The sequence below is a fragment of the Miniopterus natalensis genome, chromosome 7 (assembly GCF_054644295.1).
Source record: "Miniopterus natalensis isolate mMinNat1 chromosome 7, mMinNat1.hap1, whole genome shotgun sequence".
Taxonomy (NCBI): domain Eukaryota; kingdom Metazoa; phylum Chordata; class Mammalia; order Chiroptera; family Miniopteridae; genus Miniopterus; species Miniopterus natalensis.
Window position 1 is genome coordinate 82,317,408 of NC_142087.1, and position 17,935 is coordinate 82,335,342.

General features: G+C 58.8%; 1 protein-coding gene across 1 annotated transcript in view; it reads left to right on the plus strand.

Annotated features, from left to right (window-relative positions):
* Positions 1–17,935, plus strand: part of CDH4 (cadherin 4) — a 91,374-nt gene that overhangs the window by 53,771 nt on the left and 19,668 nt on the right. Inside the window, exons 5-6 of the mRNA XM_087819327.1 lie at positions 4,004–4,176; positions 17,053–17,190. Of these exons, the coding sequence (XP_087675453.1) occupies positions 4,004–4,176; positions 17,053–17,190 (311 nt within the window). The remainder of the gene's footprint in view (positions 1–4,003; positions 4,177–17,052; positions 17,191–17,935) is intronic.

The following is a 17,935-nucleotide window of genomic DNA, read 5'->3' on the forward strand; positions in this document are numbered from 1 at the left end:
GTTTGAAATATTAAATAGCAGAAAAACCTACAAGCAGCAAATGAAGTCAAAGAAACCTTCATCTATATGACGCGGGGTTTGCTCTTACATAGATTATTCTTTTACGGGGCCTTTATTTATTTATTTATTTCCGCGCCGGCAGAGGACCCCTGAGATGAGTGCCACGGACCAACGCACAGATGGTGCACGTACTCAGAAGTCATCTGAATATTAAGAATTTAAATCTTTAGCCCCAGTGATTTGAGCAGAAAGCCAATTATGAGGCTGAATTAGTTTTCAAATTAAACTGCAATTTAAGGCTTGTGAAATTAATCCTTTAAGGCGCCTGGCAGCACGCGTACATGAACTCCTGCTGGAAGGACCCGGCCCAGCCTTCCTCCCCATCCTGTCGACACAATTAATAAAGTGAAGTCCGGCAACCTGTGTCCCTCATTAGACGAAAAGACAATCCCAACGTTCTGTCTCATTTGCTAAGAAAAATCCAAGCTTTTCCTTCTCCTGCGCAGAGAGGCAGAGGCTTCCCGAGAAAGGCCAGCGAGGGTGGCCGCCTCCAGGTTCTCTAGCCGAGTGATGGGGCCACTCACGTGGCTGCCCTTGCCACGGCGCCACCGATTCCTCAGCAAAGGGCACAAGCTGGGACCGTGCACAAATTGTTTCCAGGTAGCTGGGCACTGTCCCCGGACGCACTGTGGCATCAGGGAGCTGGGGGCTGGTGGTTGTGCGTGCACTCAGGCCCGCCAGCTGGAGCAGGCAAGGGGACCGGGGGGGACCTTGGATGCCATGGTCACGGTTTCCCAGACACACAAGCCACCCTGCTCACACCGTGGGTGCCCAGATCCCTGGTGGCTCTTCTGCTCCTCCCAGTGACCCCATGAAAGATGCCTGGCTTCCAGAGGAGGAGCCCGTTGAAGCCAGGCACTGGGAGTGACAGCTGGGATTTGATCAGATTGAGTACCCAGCCCGAGCCCTAAGCCCAGCCCTGCTCCAAAGTCCCCCAAGGTCATGGAAACATGGTTGGTTGGAAAGGACTGTCTGCTGCTGGGCTTTGTTAGCCCTGCGAACCCAGATGGCCTGGTTCGCTGCCTGCCTCGGCCTCAGCCTAATCCCTGTAGTGGTGGAATGGAGACCCCCAAATTAGGTCCTCCCGGAACCTCAGAATGGAGCCTTACTTGGAAATAAGGTCTTTGCAGATGTAACTAGTTAAAATGAGGCCAGTACGGTGGGCCCTGATTCACTATGACTGTCCTTATAGAGAGGGCAGATGGCCACATGAGGACAGAGGCTGCCACAAGGCCAGGAAAACAAAGATTGCCACCAGCTGGAGGAGGCGGGAGGTCCCTCTCGGGCCACACCAGCCCTATCCCGCAGGGCGCATAATAGGTTTTCAGTAAATACTGTTGAGGGCTCACCTTTTGCCACCAGGAGCCATGTCCACGTGGGCACCATGGCACAATTCAGTCTTTCTACCAAACATCTGTGGCCTTTTCCTTAGGGTGACTTCCTAGCAGTGGGCGCATGGGAGGGCCTTTGGACACAGAAGGCTGAACTGCCTCCAGGACCTGAAGCCATCTGCTCCTGGAGGCCTTAGGGGCAGGTCCCCTGTGTGTCCCCCCCAGAAAGTCCCATCGTTATTTTAAAATAATGTTTGCTCTTCTGGTATGTGCAAAATGTCTTCCCTTTATTTCTTTGATCAGTAACAAAGTTGGTTTTAAAAGGCAGGAAAAGCAAAGGTGATGGGTGGAAAGACTTGAACCAGGCTCCGTGGCAGAGGTGCGATGGGGGCGTGTCCAGGGGCAGGGTCCTTGGTGGGCGTGGTACTTCCTGAGACTTCCAGGGAACAGGCGCTGGTTACCGTGAATGTGTTTTACTTTTGCAACCAGGAAAGAATTATCAGAAGTATATCATTTGGTTTTAAAGAATCAGATTTCTGAGCTTAGCCAAGAAGGTGGATGGATGCCCAGATCTAAGACAATTTTTAATGAGCCGGAAACTGAAGGGTGGGTCTTGTTGCCAGCCAGCTGGTCTGGGTCTCCAGGTAATGAATGGCCTGTTTTGATTGTGTAAATAAGTCTTTATTTCACTTTTATTTTCAGAGAGCTTAAAATAAAGAATTCTGGGTTGTCCATTACTGTCTTTCCTCCCATCGTTTCTGGCTTCCATCGCTTCTACTGAGAAATCCTGTAGAGAAAGCCTGTTGCTCCACTAAAAGTTTTATGCGATTTTTAAAATTCTCCGGCTGCTTTGAAGTTTTTATCTTTCCCTTTAGCAGTTTCACTGTGACAGGACTTGCTGTGGTTTTCTTCATATTTATCCCACTTAGAATTTTTAGTGCTTCTTGAACCTCTGGCTTGATGCCTCTGTTTGGTTTTAGACATTTTTTAACCATTACCTCCTCAAATGTTGAGTCTGCCCCTCCTTCCCTGGTCGTCCTGAGCCCCAGCCAGCACGCGTGGACCTACTCGAGCCTTGAGCTTCCCCTGTGGGCTGGGCACGCTCTTTGGCACAGCTGCCGGCTTGTTAGCGCTCCACGTAGACACGTTTCACCTGCTAGGCAGTCCATTCACAGTCCAATTTCAATACTTTTTCAAATATAAACTTTCTGTTCTATTTGTTTCATAATTTCCAGTTCTCTGAAAAAAATCCATCTCACCCTTTTAATTCCTTGAGTTTATTAAGCTGAGATGCGTTTGTTTTCAGGTCTGCACCTGGCTGCTCTCTACCTGCCTCTCTTCCGGCTGGCGGTTGCCTGTCTTTTCTCTCTGGTTTCAGGCTGGTTTGTGCTCTTGGACACCTTGTGTAGGAAGAACTGGAGAGGTCGTTTGAGTTCTGTGGGATATCTTTCTCCACAGAAGATTTACTTTTGCTCCTGGCAGGGGACACTAGTAATCTCTTAACCTAAGTTAACCTGGGTTGCAGATCCAGTCCCCGGCCCCAGTCGGGCACATGCGGGAGGCAACCAGTCAATGTGTCTGTCACACTGACGCTTCTCTCTCTCTCCCTCCCCTCCCTCGCCCTTCCGCTCTCTCTAGAATCTATGGAAAAAATATCCTCACTCTTGGATGCACACACACACACATACACATATATATACATATATACATGCATGTGTGGAGGGGAGAGATGGGTGGGAGGGACTGTGGCCCCAGTGCCCATCCACGGGCCTTTTGTTTTCCCAGAAACCCCTGCAAACAAACACCTCCTCCCCTGTCACTGGCTCCGCCTGCCCAGGGGGAGGGATTACTGACCCACCAGGCCTCCCAGGGTGAGAAGAGTGGACCCCAGACAACCTGCAAGGGCTGCCCTCAGATGGGGGGGACGTGCCAGTGCCCTCTGCAGACCTCAACCCTAGTACATGGATGGGGAAACTGAGGCACTGACTGAGGAAGGACGTGGCCACTCACCCAGCCCCTGGCTCTGAAATGAAACCCGGTACTCATCCCCCCCGCACCCCGAATTCACCCCCTCTGACTCTGCGTCCCCCATGCGCAGCCTCACCTCCAAGGGCTGCTCTGAGTCTGTCTCCCATGGGCCTTCCTCAGGTGCTCACCGCAGTCCCCGCCTGGGCCAGGCCCTGTGTCCCTGTGCGCCCTCGAGCTCCGGCCACAACGCGTTCCACACGGGGCCGGTAGAGCCTCGGCGAACACCAGAGTGGTGCCAGGGCCCAGTGGTTCAGGAGAGAGCCTTACTCGGGCCTGGGCCTGCTGCCCCAGGCTGTTTTGGCTTCTCCGGGGACCGGTCCTCCCCAGCCTCGAAAGGAGGAAGTCAGAGCCACTGGCCTCAGAGGGCGGAGAGCCCGGAGAAGCCCTTCCGTGGGTCCCCCTGGGGCAGCGGGCCAGGTTGCTCTCAGTGCCCCCTCGGATGACCGTAGGCACCCGGCACAGATGTGGGGAAGGGGGAGCATTACACCCAGGCGCAGGGGGATCGACTGGTGCCAGCCGCCCCGGTGAGCGAGCGCGGCGCCCCGAGGCAGATATTTCCCTCTGAACTGCTCTCTCTGTCCCAGGCACCTACGTGATGACAGTCACGGCCAATGATGCTGATGACGGCACCACGGCCAATGGGATGGTGCGGTACCGGATCCTCACGCAGACCCCGCAGAGCCCGTCCCAGAACATGTTCACTATCAACAGTGAGACAGGGGACATCGTGACGGTGGCGGCCGGCCTGGACCGAGAGGTGAGGTGGGCGCCGTGGGCTGGGGAGTGGCTGGCCCAGCCCTGTTGTGTCCACGGAGGACATCAGGGCCCCAGAGCGAGCTCCCCAGTGGGGCGTGGCCACGGAGGAACGGTGACGCCTCCTCGGGATCTGGCCCCCGGGTGCTGTGTGTCCGGTCCTGCCGGTCTCGGCAAAGCAGGGGCTAAGTTCACCACCAGCCGAATCACTGAGCTGGTCCTGAGTGAGGTTTCCTGCTGGTGCGTGGGTCGGGATGGCAGTGAGGCCCCAAGTGCCGCGAGCCTGGACCTCAGACTCAGCAAACTTGCCAGGACCCTTCTTGCCACATTGTCACCCCCTGCGCCTTCCGAATCAGTAAATGCCAGGCCGTGGCATGGAAAATGCTGCCTGCCCTGTCCTAGGAAGTGCCTGGGAGGCACCAGTGTGATGGGGTCAGGTGGCCAGGAAAAGGTCATTTGTGCAGTCTGGTGGCTCAGCAGGAGGCGAGGTGGCCTCGGGTCAGCACCAGCGCAGGGCTCAGTCAGCCAAGCCGGGTCCTCGCCAGCTCATGTCTCTGAGCTCCGGACACAGCAACTCCTATCTGTGAAGTGGGCGGAGCCAGCCGGCCTCCGGGGGGGGGGGGGGGGGGGGGGCAGCTCCTGCGGGCGGGCGAGGACCCGCAGAGAAGGTGCGGGGGCGCTTTCTGGGGGGGCCAGGGCCCCTGGGCTCAGAGTGGGCCTCAGCCAGCTCGGGCACCTCCATCTCATGCACGGGAGGATCGGTCAAGGCCCCCTGCCCTCCCAGTGACCACAAGGGGGGCCTGCTCAGCCCACAGAGGCCCTGCAGCCGCGGATCAGGACGAAGGGCTGCCCATCCCAGCTTCTAGAAGCCCGCTGCCGGTAGCTGGAGTCGCCAGGGGAGGGTCCGTGGCGGGGTCCCCACAGACATTAAGCACACCAAACACCATCCCTGGTCTGCCCGACCCGGGGTGCCCTGCATGCCCTGGGGAAGGAGGGCACCCCCTTTGCCTCTCAAAAGACCAAGAGCAACACACATTTCTCCAGGCTGTCACCTGACTCGGTGCTCTCACATCTTTAGGGTCTGAGGGGCCTGTGTGTGCACATCCTGGCTCACCCGCCCTTCTCGGGGAGTTGAAGAGTCTCTGGGAGCATTGCTCCTCAGAAAGTCCTTCCTAGGGCAGGAGGGAGGCAGATGGAGAAAGGAGGTGGGAAGGGTAGATGGGAGAGGAGAGGTGGGTGCTGACCCGGGACCACCTTGCCTACAACTGAGCCACCAGGCTGCACGAATCACCTTCCCCGTGGCCACAGCAGAGCCTCACCTCCTGCCGCCACCTCTAAAGAGATCTCTGTTCTGAGGTGGGCAGGGGGAGGTGGGCAAGGGGAGGTGGGAGGAGAGGTGGGGGAGGGGAGGTGGGGGAGGGGAGGTGGGCAGGGGGAGGTGGGGGAGGGGAGGTGGGCAGGGGGAGGTGGGAGAGGAGGTGGGGGAGGGGAGGTGGGCAGGGGAGGTGGGAGGGGAGGTGGGCAGGGGAGGTGGGAGGGGAGGTGGGGGAGGGGAGGTGGGCAGGGGGAATGGGGTGGGCATAGGTTCTCTTTCACCCGCCCTGCAACTCCAAAGTCAGGGCAGTGCCTCTTCCGTTGCTGACTCTGCTGCCCCCTTGCCCTCGGTGCCTGTCCACTCCCCACTCTGCTCCCTGCCCCCTCGCATACGCCCCCCCGCTCCACAGGAGGGCCAGGAGCTCACATTCAGGCTCACTGACTTGCACACGGGTGGATCCTGCCCTCTCTGCACAGCAGAGCCTCACTCCCGCCGCACCTCTAAAGAGAGCTCTGTTCAGTATTTGATGAGCGTGCACTTGCGTGCAGGGAGCAGAGGCGGGAGGCGCAGAACCCGCCAGGGAGCCCAGAGCGTCCAGTGCTCAGCTCTCACCTGCTCCATTTGAGATATTAAGCAACTCAGCCTGCAGGAGCTCGGCTGGCAGGGTGGGCCCCCTGGAGGGAGAGCGTTCCCAGAGCCCCTGTCCGCAGTGGAAGGGGACCGGCCCGAGGACCCTTCTGGAGGCTGCAGATCGGGGGACCACTCCCAAACCTAGGAGGAGCTGCTGGTTCCCGAGCGCTGAGCCCCACTCTGGACATGGTGCCTCAGTTTCCCCATGCTAACTTTGCTGTGTTGGGGGTGATGAGGGGCCGTGTCTGCTTTTAATTTATTTGTGAAGGAACAGGAAGGTGTTGGAGGGAGGGAAGCCAGAGGACAGACCGGCCTGGTCCACTTAGAGCAGTGATGGGGGGTATCCTGCCCACACCAGTGAGCATTTCCAGCTTTTTTAGCAAATGGGTGGCAGGGCCCCATGTGGGCAGGGCACCCCAGGGTGGCCCAGGGAAGCTCCATGTGGGCCAGGCACTGTGCGCTGTGAGTTGTCACATAGTAATCATCCAAACAGCCCTGGAGGGGAGCCCTGATAATAGCATTTATCTCCAGAGGGAGGAAGGTACCACGAAAAATGCATCAGTCCATCGGATGCCCATCCACCCCAGCCCACTTCTCAGCCCTCTCCAGGGCACCCCGGGAGGAGGCTCCGCAGCCAGCTGGAGTGACCATGCCCCACCCCCAGACTCCACACAGGCACCCAGTTAGATCCAAGCTTCTTACAAAAGCCACTTCGGTATGAGCATGTCCTGTACAAACTTGGCTGGTCTCTGTCTGGCTACCCAACCCTGAGGCAGCTGGCTGTCCACCCAGATCCCTGTCTGGCCCTGGGGCAGTGACCAAGCGGGTGGCTTCGGCCATCCACCGCGATGCCTCTGAGAGGCCTGGCTTGTTCCTGTGCCTCCCTCCTCCACGTGCCGGGTGACACCTGATGGAGGCGAAACCAGACTGGTGCTGACGGCTGACAAGGTCCCTGAGAGCCAGCTCTGCTGATCAGGGAGACAGGACAGTCAGGGGACATGACATGAAGGGCCCCACCCCACCCGGCAAGCCATCAGGCCTGATCAGTGTGAGTGGCACGGAGCCAGCTGGCTGTCACCCAGGACAGGACACCGGCCCTCGCGTGGAGCTGTTCGCCTGCAGCTATGGCCCTTCTTGGAAAATGAGCCTGATGGAGCACCAGCCAGGCTGCAGACAGGCCAGTCTGTGAAGTTCCTGCTGGCGTGTGGCTCTGAGGTCCTTTGGGGTCGTGAATGCCCGTTACCCTATGGCTGTCGGGCAGCCTCACTTACTGGGAACAGCAGAGCTCGTCAGTCCTGCCAAGAATGTCTCCCGGTCCTTAACTGCCAGACCAGCTCATTCCCTGCTCACCCCACAGCCATCCCTGCAGGTCCCCCAGCCTGTGCCCCACGGGTGCCCCATCTGGTCCCCACCGGGTCCCCACACTGCTCTCTCTGCACAGGGCATGTGCTGTTGCTGTCACGGGAGGCAGTGACCTTCCCAGGAAAGTGCAGTGGGAGCATTTGGGCTTGTCTGGAGGACTGGAGTCCGAAACACCACACGAAAGATCTGAGCAAGACTCGGGGCGACTCCATGTGCCAGGAGCCCGGGGCAGCGGGGCCTCGCGAGGGGGAGCCTCCAGCATTCACAGGCGAGGGGCGCAGGTGGACAGAGGAGGGGCTTGCTCAGGACCCGAAAGAGCATGACTGACAACCCCCCACCCTGAAGCTCGATGACCTCCTGACCCCAGGGACCCTCCACACTGACCACCCCACGTCCCTTTGGCCTCCTGCCCAGCCAGAGCGTCCACACATTGCCCCCAGCCTGCGATGCCGTCTCTGCCCTCAGACCCGCTGGGCCCAGGACCCGTCCTGTCTGGGCCAGAGCTTCCTGTGGGGAAGGGCGCGCGTGGGGGCTTCCTCCTCGAGAGCCGCTCGCCCGCTTTGGCTGGACAGCTGCCCAACCAAATTCTAAGGGGCTCGTGGCTGTGCCTTCTTGCTTCAGTCTCTGCAAGAACACCCACCTCACACCCTGTGGGCGGCCACGTCGGGGGCCTCGGGGACCCTTCCTCCCGGAACCGGCTCCCACTGGGCCGTGGGCTGACTCTGGGTGGGGCCGGCCGGAACCGCCGCCTGGTTAGCGGAGCCGCTTGGAGCCTCCTGGTGGCTGAAATGTCGGGAAAGCGGGGTGAGGCGCCGTAGGGGTGTCTCGGGTGCACAGAGGAGGAAACGGCCCTGGGGGTGTGACTCACCCCCACCCCCCTGCTTCCTAACGAGGGCCCTCGCGGCCTGGCAGGACAGCCACCGGCAGCCCCGGTCTGCTCAGGGGGGCGGCCCGGTCAGATGGGGCAGCTCAGAGCCCCCGCACCCCAGACCCGCAGACTCACCGCCCTGGAGCCACTGGGCTCTGAGGACCCTGCCCGACCTCCCTGATGTGCTGCCAATGCCACCTTAACGCCACCTTCATCCGCCTGGAATTCCTCCCCACGCGGGCGGGGCCCCTGGATCTGCAGGAAAGTAGAGCAGCCCCTTCTGAGGTTTTCTCGGGACTGTCCACCTGGCGCTTTCCTCAGGGGAAGTGATCCCAGGGAGAGCGGCCGTGTTCCCGGGCGGGTGGGCACCGTGCCCACCGGCGAGTGTGCCCACCGCTCGGACTCAGGAGAACACTCTTAGGTGACAAGACCACATGAGCCCTTTGCTCTGTGAGCAGCGATGTGGTGGCCACGCGGGAAATTCTGAAATGCGTTTTCCCAGGAAACAAGCTCCTCTGAGTCCTGCGGGGACCCGGCCGCGGGCGGGGTAGAGGCGGGCCCAGCGTTTCCTGATGGCTGAGTTTTGGGTCATTTTATGGAGCCCTGTTTTCAGACACCAAATGCAGTTTTGTGGTCTCAAGGGGGGAATAGCGGTCGGGACAAATTTGCCACCAAGGACCTCAGTTGTATGTTCACCCCCGAAGTCTTGCTTTCCCCCCAAAATACAGAAGAGGAGGGAGAAAACCGAGCAAAGTGCTGCTGTCCTGTGGCTCGCGCTTCCCTGTGAGACGGTGCCTCACCCTGGTGGTCTGCTGGAGCCTCCGGGTCACGGGGCAGCCTCCCTGGCGCAGGGGTGCTTGGGCACCGGGCGGGTGCCCGCTCCAGGACGCGGTGGCCTGTGCAGCACGCTGTGCGGGCGGCTCTCTGGGAATCCTCAGAGCCACGTTCCTGGCCCCACTGGGGTGGCGGCCACACCGTGCCAGGGAGCCCAAGTCGGAGAGCAGCTTCCTTCCACTGTCACCCCTACTGGTGTTCCTTCGAATCGCAGAAGCCACACATTCATGGCAGAAGACACGCGAAGCACAAAGGAGCACGTGAGAGCCCTCCCGCGGAGCACAGCAGCCGGCGCTGGACCGGGGCGCCGGGCGGGCCACGCGCCTCCCCGCAGACGGGCTTCCTGCCCACCGCGCGGCCCAGGAACGCCTCCTCCCCCTTCCTTTCCGGGGCTGCCCGCGCTCCCGCACTGGGCTCCCAGTGACCCGCGGTTACCTACTGCGGACCGTCTGCTGTTTTCCGCCTTTTTGTTGAGATGAGATGTGAGTCCGAGAGCCGACGGCTGGGACAGCGGGAGGGGGCCGGGTGGGAGGCCCAGGGAGGCCGTGCAGTGAGGGTGGGGGGTCCAGGCACGTAATCGGGGTCCGCCCGAGGGGGGCCGGGAGGACGGTTTTTGTCACTGCATTCACTGCGCCCATGGCACCGAGTCCTGTGTAAACGCTCTCTCCACATACTGCTTCTTTAAAAGCTGCCAGTTAAACCTGACTTACTGCTTTCTTAGTTGGAATTTCCATTTTATTAAAAGAGCCCTTGAGGCCTGGTTGAGACAGAGGCCACGCCAAAGGAAAGTGTCTATGCAACAGCCGGTCCATACACAACACTCCGGGGCAGAGCTGATGATGCACCTGTGAGGGGGTCACCCTCAGCTGGGTCTCGAGGTGAGGACTCCCCAGAAGTTCCTCTGCCCCTTCCTGGCTCAATGCATTGCCTTCATGCCTGAGCTCACAGCTCGCCGAGACCGAGACCCGGTGCCCAGAGTCCCTACCGGAGGAAACAAGGGCCTGTGCCTTCTTTCCTTTTGTTTGCTAATCCTCACTTGAGGATATTTTTTCCATTGATTTTTTTTTCCAATTTATCTTTATTGTTGAAAGTATTACAGATTACCCCCTCTTTTTCCCCATTAACCATTGATTTTTAAGGAGAGTGGAGGGGAGGGAGGGACAAGACAGAGGGAGAGAGAAGAGAGAGAAAGAGAAACATCAATGTGAAAGACACACATCGACTGGTTGCCTCCCACACACTCCCCGACGGGGCCTGAGGATGGAACCTGCAGCCCAGGTACATGCCCTTGATCAGAATCGAACGCAAGACCCTTGGGTGCACAGGATATGCTCTAACCACTGAGCAACACCAGTCAGGGCTGCCTTCTTTCCTTTTAACCTCTGGCCTCTACATGCTTTGCAGCACAAACTAAGGTTTTAGTGGGTCTGCAGAATTCCAGAACCTGTCGGACCTCTGAGGGATAGAGCAAAGTGAGCTCACGCAGAGCCATGCTGGGCTCGGGGTCCAGAAGGTTCTCCTCTTGACACCTGCTTCCACTTGGTGATTCCGGACCAGCCTCAGACCTCAGCCACTCCCAGGGTGGGCCCTACACAGCTCCGTGGCCTGGCTTGGCCGGGCTGGACACTCGCCTCGCTCCCCGTGAGGATGAAGGGGTTTTCTGCAGCGGGACCTCTAAGGCTGGTGCAGGACAGCGGACACACACGTCCTGACCGCAAGTGCAGGACAGGGGACACACACGTCCTGACCACAGGGTCTGTTCAGTAGCCACTGGCAAGGTATCAGTGACTATCAAATAACCTTGGCCTCCCCTGGAGCTTGACTCGCCCTAGAAACTGGAGTCCCTGACCTGGCCTTCAGGCTCTGTCATCCCCCGGGGACCTCTGGCCCCTGTGCTCTGCCCTGGCCACCTGGATCCTCTGGGTCCTCAGAAAGCCTCTGTCCTCCCAGGAGACCCTCACATCTGTGCTCCCCTACCCCCTCCCCCATCCCTGCAACCCCCTGCTCTCCGGAGCCATCCTGTGCATCCTGCCAGAGCATGAGCTCTAAGGGGCATGTGTTTACAGAAAAAACCTTTCTTTCAACATCTTCCGGGGCACCCTCAGCACTGTGAGATTTTGCAGCCTGGCCTCTTGGGCAGTGTGTGTAAATGTCCCAACTGGGCTGCACCAAAGGCCTCAACAGATGAGACACGTCCAGAAACACAGGGACCCTGGCTTTGAGAGTCTTAAAACACCCTAGTCCCCAGCGTCTCTGGGCTGTCCAGACACCACCTCCCTGCCAGCCTTCTCCCGTCTCCCAGGAAGACATAAGCCCAAGAGAGCGCAGGAGAGGCCACGCTTCCCTTGTAAAGGGAAATAGAAACACAAGGAGCCTAGCAGAGCAGCTCAGAGGCCGAGTAGCACCGTGTGCACCCAAAGGCTGCCAGTTCGAGTCCTGGTTGGGGCGCGTGCAGAATGCAACCAATTGATGTTTCTCTCGCCCTCGCTCTCCCTTCCTCTCTTTAAGCATGCCCTTGGGTGAGTGTTTAAAATACACACAAACACACACAAAATAAAAGGCCCTGTCTGTGCTGCCGGGGTGCACTCAGGACGAAGCTGCCAGAGTCACCCAGAGCACACCGTGGCAATGCACCCTGGTCCCTGCTGTCCAGGCCCCTCACCCACTGGCACTCCCGCTGCAGGTGGCTGCAGGTGACTTTTCCCAGCCAGACCTGCTCACGGGCCCCACATCCATTGGTGGGGCAGGTGCCCAGGGTGGGGTGAGCTGACACTGCCCTTTCGTACTCAGGTTCTTTCTGGGGCTGAATCACGTCCTGCCGTGTAGACGGACCATGTTCTGACCGCTCGCTTGTGTGTTGCGACATGGCGTTATTTCCACCACGGCTGCTGTGACTGGTGCCGTGCCAGCCGGGGTGCAGCGCTCACCTGAACTCCGGTGTCCCGTTCTCGGGCGTGTGCCAGCAGTGGGATGGCCAGTCAGAGGGGCGATGTGTAACGGGCCCGCGGTCTCGATGCCCCACGTGAACAAGGATGGGGCCTGTGGTTCCTTGTCCACAGTGTCCATCCTGTGGGTCCCCAGGTTCATTCCTGGGCGCTGAGCTGACACCCAAGAGCTGAGCCGCACGAGGAGCAGGCACAGGCAGGGCCCAGCCCTCGGGTGCGTCTGAGGATGGAGGTTCCAGCAGGGCCGCTGGCAGGGGCACAGCACTGACCCAGGGAGGAAGCGAGGCCCTTGGGAGGGAGGCCACCGGGAGGAACTGCGGGTTGGAGTGTGGACTGTGGCTCCAGCCTTCCCAGATGCGCACCCAGTGCGGCGGCTGAGCCAGCCCAGGCAGTGCTGGTCTCCTGCGGGCAGGGGTGTGGGTCCGAGCGCAGGCCTGGGGCAGGCCGGGTGTGCGTTGGTGGCCACCCTGGCGCCCCGCGTGGGAAGCCGGGAGGTGGAGGGCACACAGGGAGCGTCAGAGCTTTTCTAGGGCAGGCCGGTGGCTGCATTATTGATGGATGTTCTGCAAATTTTAAATGCTGAGCTGGGGGAGGCAAGCGAAACCTCAGGGACGACTGCTTCTGGTGTCTTCCCTCCTCTTGAACTTGAAAGTGGCCAAGTCCTGTTTTAACAAATTCACTGCAGCTCCACTGGGTGGGCGGGTGGAGAACAGGCTATAAACACAGCCAGGCTGCCTGCTCCGCAGGCTCGCTCACTCGGCCTTACGCGCCTGGCTGCAGGTAAATGACCTGGGAAACAGGCTTAGCAAGGCTTTTTAATAGGCATCAAAACCCCCAAGGACGCCAGGCCCCTCCCCTAGGAGAAGATGGGACGGGGATGGAAGGGGCGTCTGTGTCCAGAGAGCCAGGGGATGCCCACCCTCCCCCGGAGGCAGCGTGTCCTGCTGCCCACCCTCAGCCTCTGAGCACCACTCCTGGAGGGGATTTGGTGGAAGGAAATGGTGACCATGACTGAGTCTGAAAAGTACACTTTCTGAAACAAAAACCACACGGAGAAGCCTGAGTCTGCACACACGCACACACACGCACACACACACACGCACACACGCACGCACACACAGGCACACACGCACTGGCGCTCTCTGGATGGGACTGAGGGTCCCGCCCAGCATTGCCTCCCACTTGCTGGATTTGCTTCCTGACCCCCCCAGGCCAGGAAAGACCCCACCTGGCTGTCAAAAGCAAGACCAGCGCGCCCTCTAGTGGCAGTTGGCTGCACACAGGCATACCCGCCCGTGTGTACACAGATGCACATGGACACATACACCCAGCCGTACATGTGGATAGGCATATGTATGTGTGTCCCTGTGTATCTGAGATGGCGTGTTTCTCTGTGATGTCTTCTGAGGCAGGGCATGGCCCACATGGAGGCTGTGATTCAATGCTTGGGGTGATTTCACGTGGCCATCATAGAATATCAGTTTCTAAGGGTGAACACTTTCTTTTTCCCTCGGGGCTAACTCCATCCCTTTGCTGTCGGTCTCTGTCCTCTTGCTTTCCCTTCTGGCCCCTGTAGTGGCTGCCGGTCCAGGGAGTGAGATCGGAGCAGGCAGTTTGAGGGCTCCAGCGGCCAGCCCCAGCCTCCTTCTTTCCCACCAGGCGGTCAGATGGGCAGAGCCCAATGGCGGGACCCACGGGTTGCACCCAGCAGGACCTTGCAGTCTTGCAGACAGTGATGGCAGCCCCTCGGAGGTGACGTCTGGGTGCAGGAAGGGCCTGAAACGCCTCCCTGCTCCATCCTGGAAACACTGCTGAGGTTCCTTGCAGCTCAGTTTCCCAGTCAGTCCCAGGAGGGAGGGGAATCAGATTTGTGAAGAGCGAGAGGAACTTGAGAGTGAGAAATGAAGTTTCCAGAGTGAGGCTGCCTGCAGCTTTGTTGAAGAATCTGATTTTGTTCTGCAGCTTTCCTGGGGGAGGGGACTGGAGTAACTGAGGCCCCCTCAGGGGGGTCACCCACAACTTTGGGTGAGACACAGATGAGAGGTGGCTCCTGAGCAGGACCTAGCCACTCATTAAGGGTGTGTAAGGACTAGGGGTTAGGATTCGGTGTGCCTACCTCCCCATTGGCCTGGCACTCTCCCCAGCCTGTCCCTGCCATGTCCTGGCTGAGTCAGGGCCCTGACCAGGCAAGCAGCGCCCTCTGCTGGGCAGGAGGAACAGGCACCTTCCTTCTGCTGGGATCTTGACCCACAGCAGCCCAGGGGCAGGGACCTTGGATGGGGCGACACCTTGACTTGGGAGCCTGGTGGGTTTCTGAGCACACATTTTGTTCAGACAGAGCCACTCCAGCCAGTTAGGGATGGCGCTGGCCATGCTCTCTGCCTGCTGCCCAGCCTGCACTCAGAAAGTGACCCACTAGTGGCTATGTTGGTGTGTGAGCAACACTGGCGCCGTAACAGTCCTGAGAGCAGTGACTGGCACCAGCACCCAGCTACACTAGGCAGCACTGGGGGTCACATCAGCATGTCCTTCTCACTGCTTCAGTGGCTAGTGTGACCACGTGGAGTCAGCCGGGCACATGGCCCTGCCCCATCTCAGATGAGAGCACAGAGGCCAGTGAGGGCCAGGGCTTCTCTGGCCCGCTGGTCACAGGCGGCCTGAGGCTGGTGGGCCAGGTTCCTGCACCCGGCTCGCCGCAGCCCCTCCCCACATGCCCGGCACCTTGGAGAGCCTGTGGAGGAGCCCTGACTGTGCTCTCCTCCCTAGTGCTCTGAAGAGCTGCTTCCTCGCACGTCTCCTGGGCAGTGAGGGGAGACGGGAGCTGGGAGTCAGCACCCTGCCCCCAGCACACCAGCTATGGCTTTGTAGGCCATGTGACCTCTGTCTCAGCCACTCAACTCAGCTGTTGTCATTGCAAAAACAGCCACAGATAATGTATAAATAAATGGACTTGGCCGAGGGCTGATAAAACGTCATTTACAGAAATGAGCAGTGATTGGCCCACTGTGCACAGTCTCTGGATCATGTGGCTCCCCTCAAAGCCCCCTCATTGCCTCCCAACTGCCTACAAATGATGCCTTATGGGGCACCAAGGACCTCGGAATCTCTGTTGTCACCGCAGTTATTTGGGAACATTCAGGGCATGTTCACTGGGCGCTTACAATGTGCTGGGCACTGCATTTGACCCTGGGGACACGGCAGTGACCCCCAGAGCTCAGTTTGGTGAGGGCCATAGACAAGATCAAATGACGGCATGACAACCGTAAAGTCAGAACAGTGCCACACACTGTGCAGGAAGAGGTGACAGGGCCTGGCTTGTCAGGAGCGTCAGCAGAATTGTGTGAGAAAAAGGCATCTGAGCAAAGACCTGAAAGAAAAGCCGGCATCGACCAGAGAAAAATAAGGTTCCAGCACATGCAAAGGCCGGAGTGGGCGGGGAGCTGTGTGACGAACCAAGGGAGGTGGGACAGAGCGTGCGGGAGCCTGGTCCAGATGAGGCTGGAGAGGGGCCAGCAGCCAGGCACATAGCCTCGGGCCAGGGGAAGGACCTGAGTGTGAGCCAGGGAGCTCTGCTGCGTGAGGAACCTCTCAGACCTCGGCGACCTAGAGCAACACCCCCTGGCTCCATTTATTTAGCTCCCATTCCACAGATGTCAGCTTGGGCCGAGCTCAGCTGGAAAACTCTGGCCTGGGCCAGACTCAGCCACACATGTGTCACCAGCTACCAGGTTGTCTTGGGGCTGGTGGTCTGGGAGGGAGGGAGAAAGGGATAGTGAGATGATGGATGGATGGATGGATGGATGGATGGATGGATGGATGGATGGATGGATGGATGGATGGAAAAGAAAGAAAGAAAGAAAGAAAGAAAGAAAGAAAGAAAGAAAGAAAGAAAGAAAGAAAGAAAGAAAGAAAGAAAGAAAGAAAGAAAGAAAGAAAGAAAGAAAGAAAGAAAGAAAGACAGTTTGATGAGCATCTGCTCTTTATAATTAATTCTCTCTCGAGCCAGTTTCTGGAAGCTGAGCTCACTTCACTAATCACATGGCTGGGAGTTGGCCTTTCCTTTAACCTCTTGGAGGAGTAGAGCTTGAGATAATTTGTCACGTGGAAGGCATTTCATAAGGTCCGTTTCTGCCTTGGGCCCCAGAATCCTTCCTCCCCTAATGGTGCACCGAGAGGTAGGCTGTGGTCCCAGCAGAACTGCCGCCAGGCTTGTCCTCACCTGTCACAGCAGAAGCACCTGTGATCTCTGGCTCAGAATAGGGGTGTAGAAAAGGCCCCCTCTGCTGACTCAGGGATGCCTGCACCAGAGGCCTTGGCAAGGGCCAGGTGGACAAGGCCGGTGACTAATAGAATTCCCACACCCATCGAGCTTTGCCTGCCGGCGCGCCTGTGACAGCTCACACCGGCATGGGAAAGTGCAGTGCTCCTCTGGACTCTGTTCAGACAGAAAGTGTGCTCGGATCTGCACACCTACAAAAGGGGAGAGGGCTTGTCTCCTGTCTGAACTTCTGACTGCAGCTGAGCTAGACACTGAAAATGCTACAGGCACAAGGCCCTTCCAGACATGTGTCTGGGGTTGTCGCTCCCTCTGCAAGCAGCTCATCCCTGGCTTTCCAAGCCCGGTGCAGCACTGTGCTCCCTGGGCCCCCCTCCCCTCTGTCTTGGCACCAATTATGACCTGTACTCTAGCAGCCAGATCCACTGAGATGAAGACATGGCCAGGCTCTTCATGCTGCACTTTCCCACAGAGAACATTCTTCCTCTGAGAGTCTGGGAGAGCCCTGTGGCCATCAGGCCTCTCTGTGGGTGTGGGGCCCAGCTGCAGCGAACTCCACCCAGGGAGCAAGCTCCTAGGATGAAAAGTGTAAACAGCCTGTAAACTAAAACCCAAACTGATGCCCTGTTCCCCCAACTTGTTCCTTCTAGAAAGTCCAGCAGTACACAGTCATCGTTCAGGCCACAGACATGGAGGGGAACCTCAACTATGGCCTCTCGAACACAGCCACAGCCATCATCATGGTGACGGACGTGAATGACAACCCACCAGAATTCACCTCTAGCACAGTGAGTACCTAGCATAGCCCCGGGGACGCGGCCACACGTGGCAATTCACTGACGTTTGGTGCTGCTTCTGTCCTTGCTGCTGGCGGGTAGGAGGAACGGGACAGACAGGGGTGACAGAGACCCAGGGCAGGGGAGGCTGGTGCAGGATGGCACCTCCAGGACCTTGCCCAGGGGCTGGCCTGCTTTGGGGAGGCCTGTTCCAGTCGGGCACAGCGCCACCCCATGTGGAGTGACGGGGGCACCCTGAGAGGCACCCGGACAGAGCGAGCCAGACTCTTTTTCTGAATCCAGAAGAGTTGATCAGTGGTGCTCAGGCCCCGGGGAAGGGCTGATGTCTTGGCCACCCTGGGAGTCATGCTTGCGGCTGGGTGCCCAGCGGACCCGCTGGAGGCTGCCCAGTGGGGCCTCTGTCAGCAGAAAGGGGCCAGGGTGTGAGGATCCGCTGTGCCCTGTGCCTCCCTCCTCATCAGGCACATACGGCGGGTTGTAACCAGGCCCCACACCAGGCTGCACCTGTGACCAAGCCCTTTTGGTGGACATTCATTCATTCGCTCATGCACAGAATGCTACTGGACGTCCATCTGGTCTAGAGCCAGGGAGTCACAGAGACAAGCTGCCCGCACACAGGGGACACCCTAGGGGTGGAGTCATGGGGCCACAATCACAAGGCTCTGTCCCCAGGAAGCCCCTCCTCCTAAAACCCTCGAGGCTCACTCAGTGCCCGGCACACTGGAAGAGCCCTTCT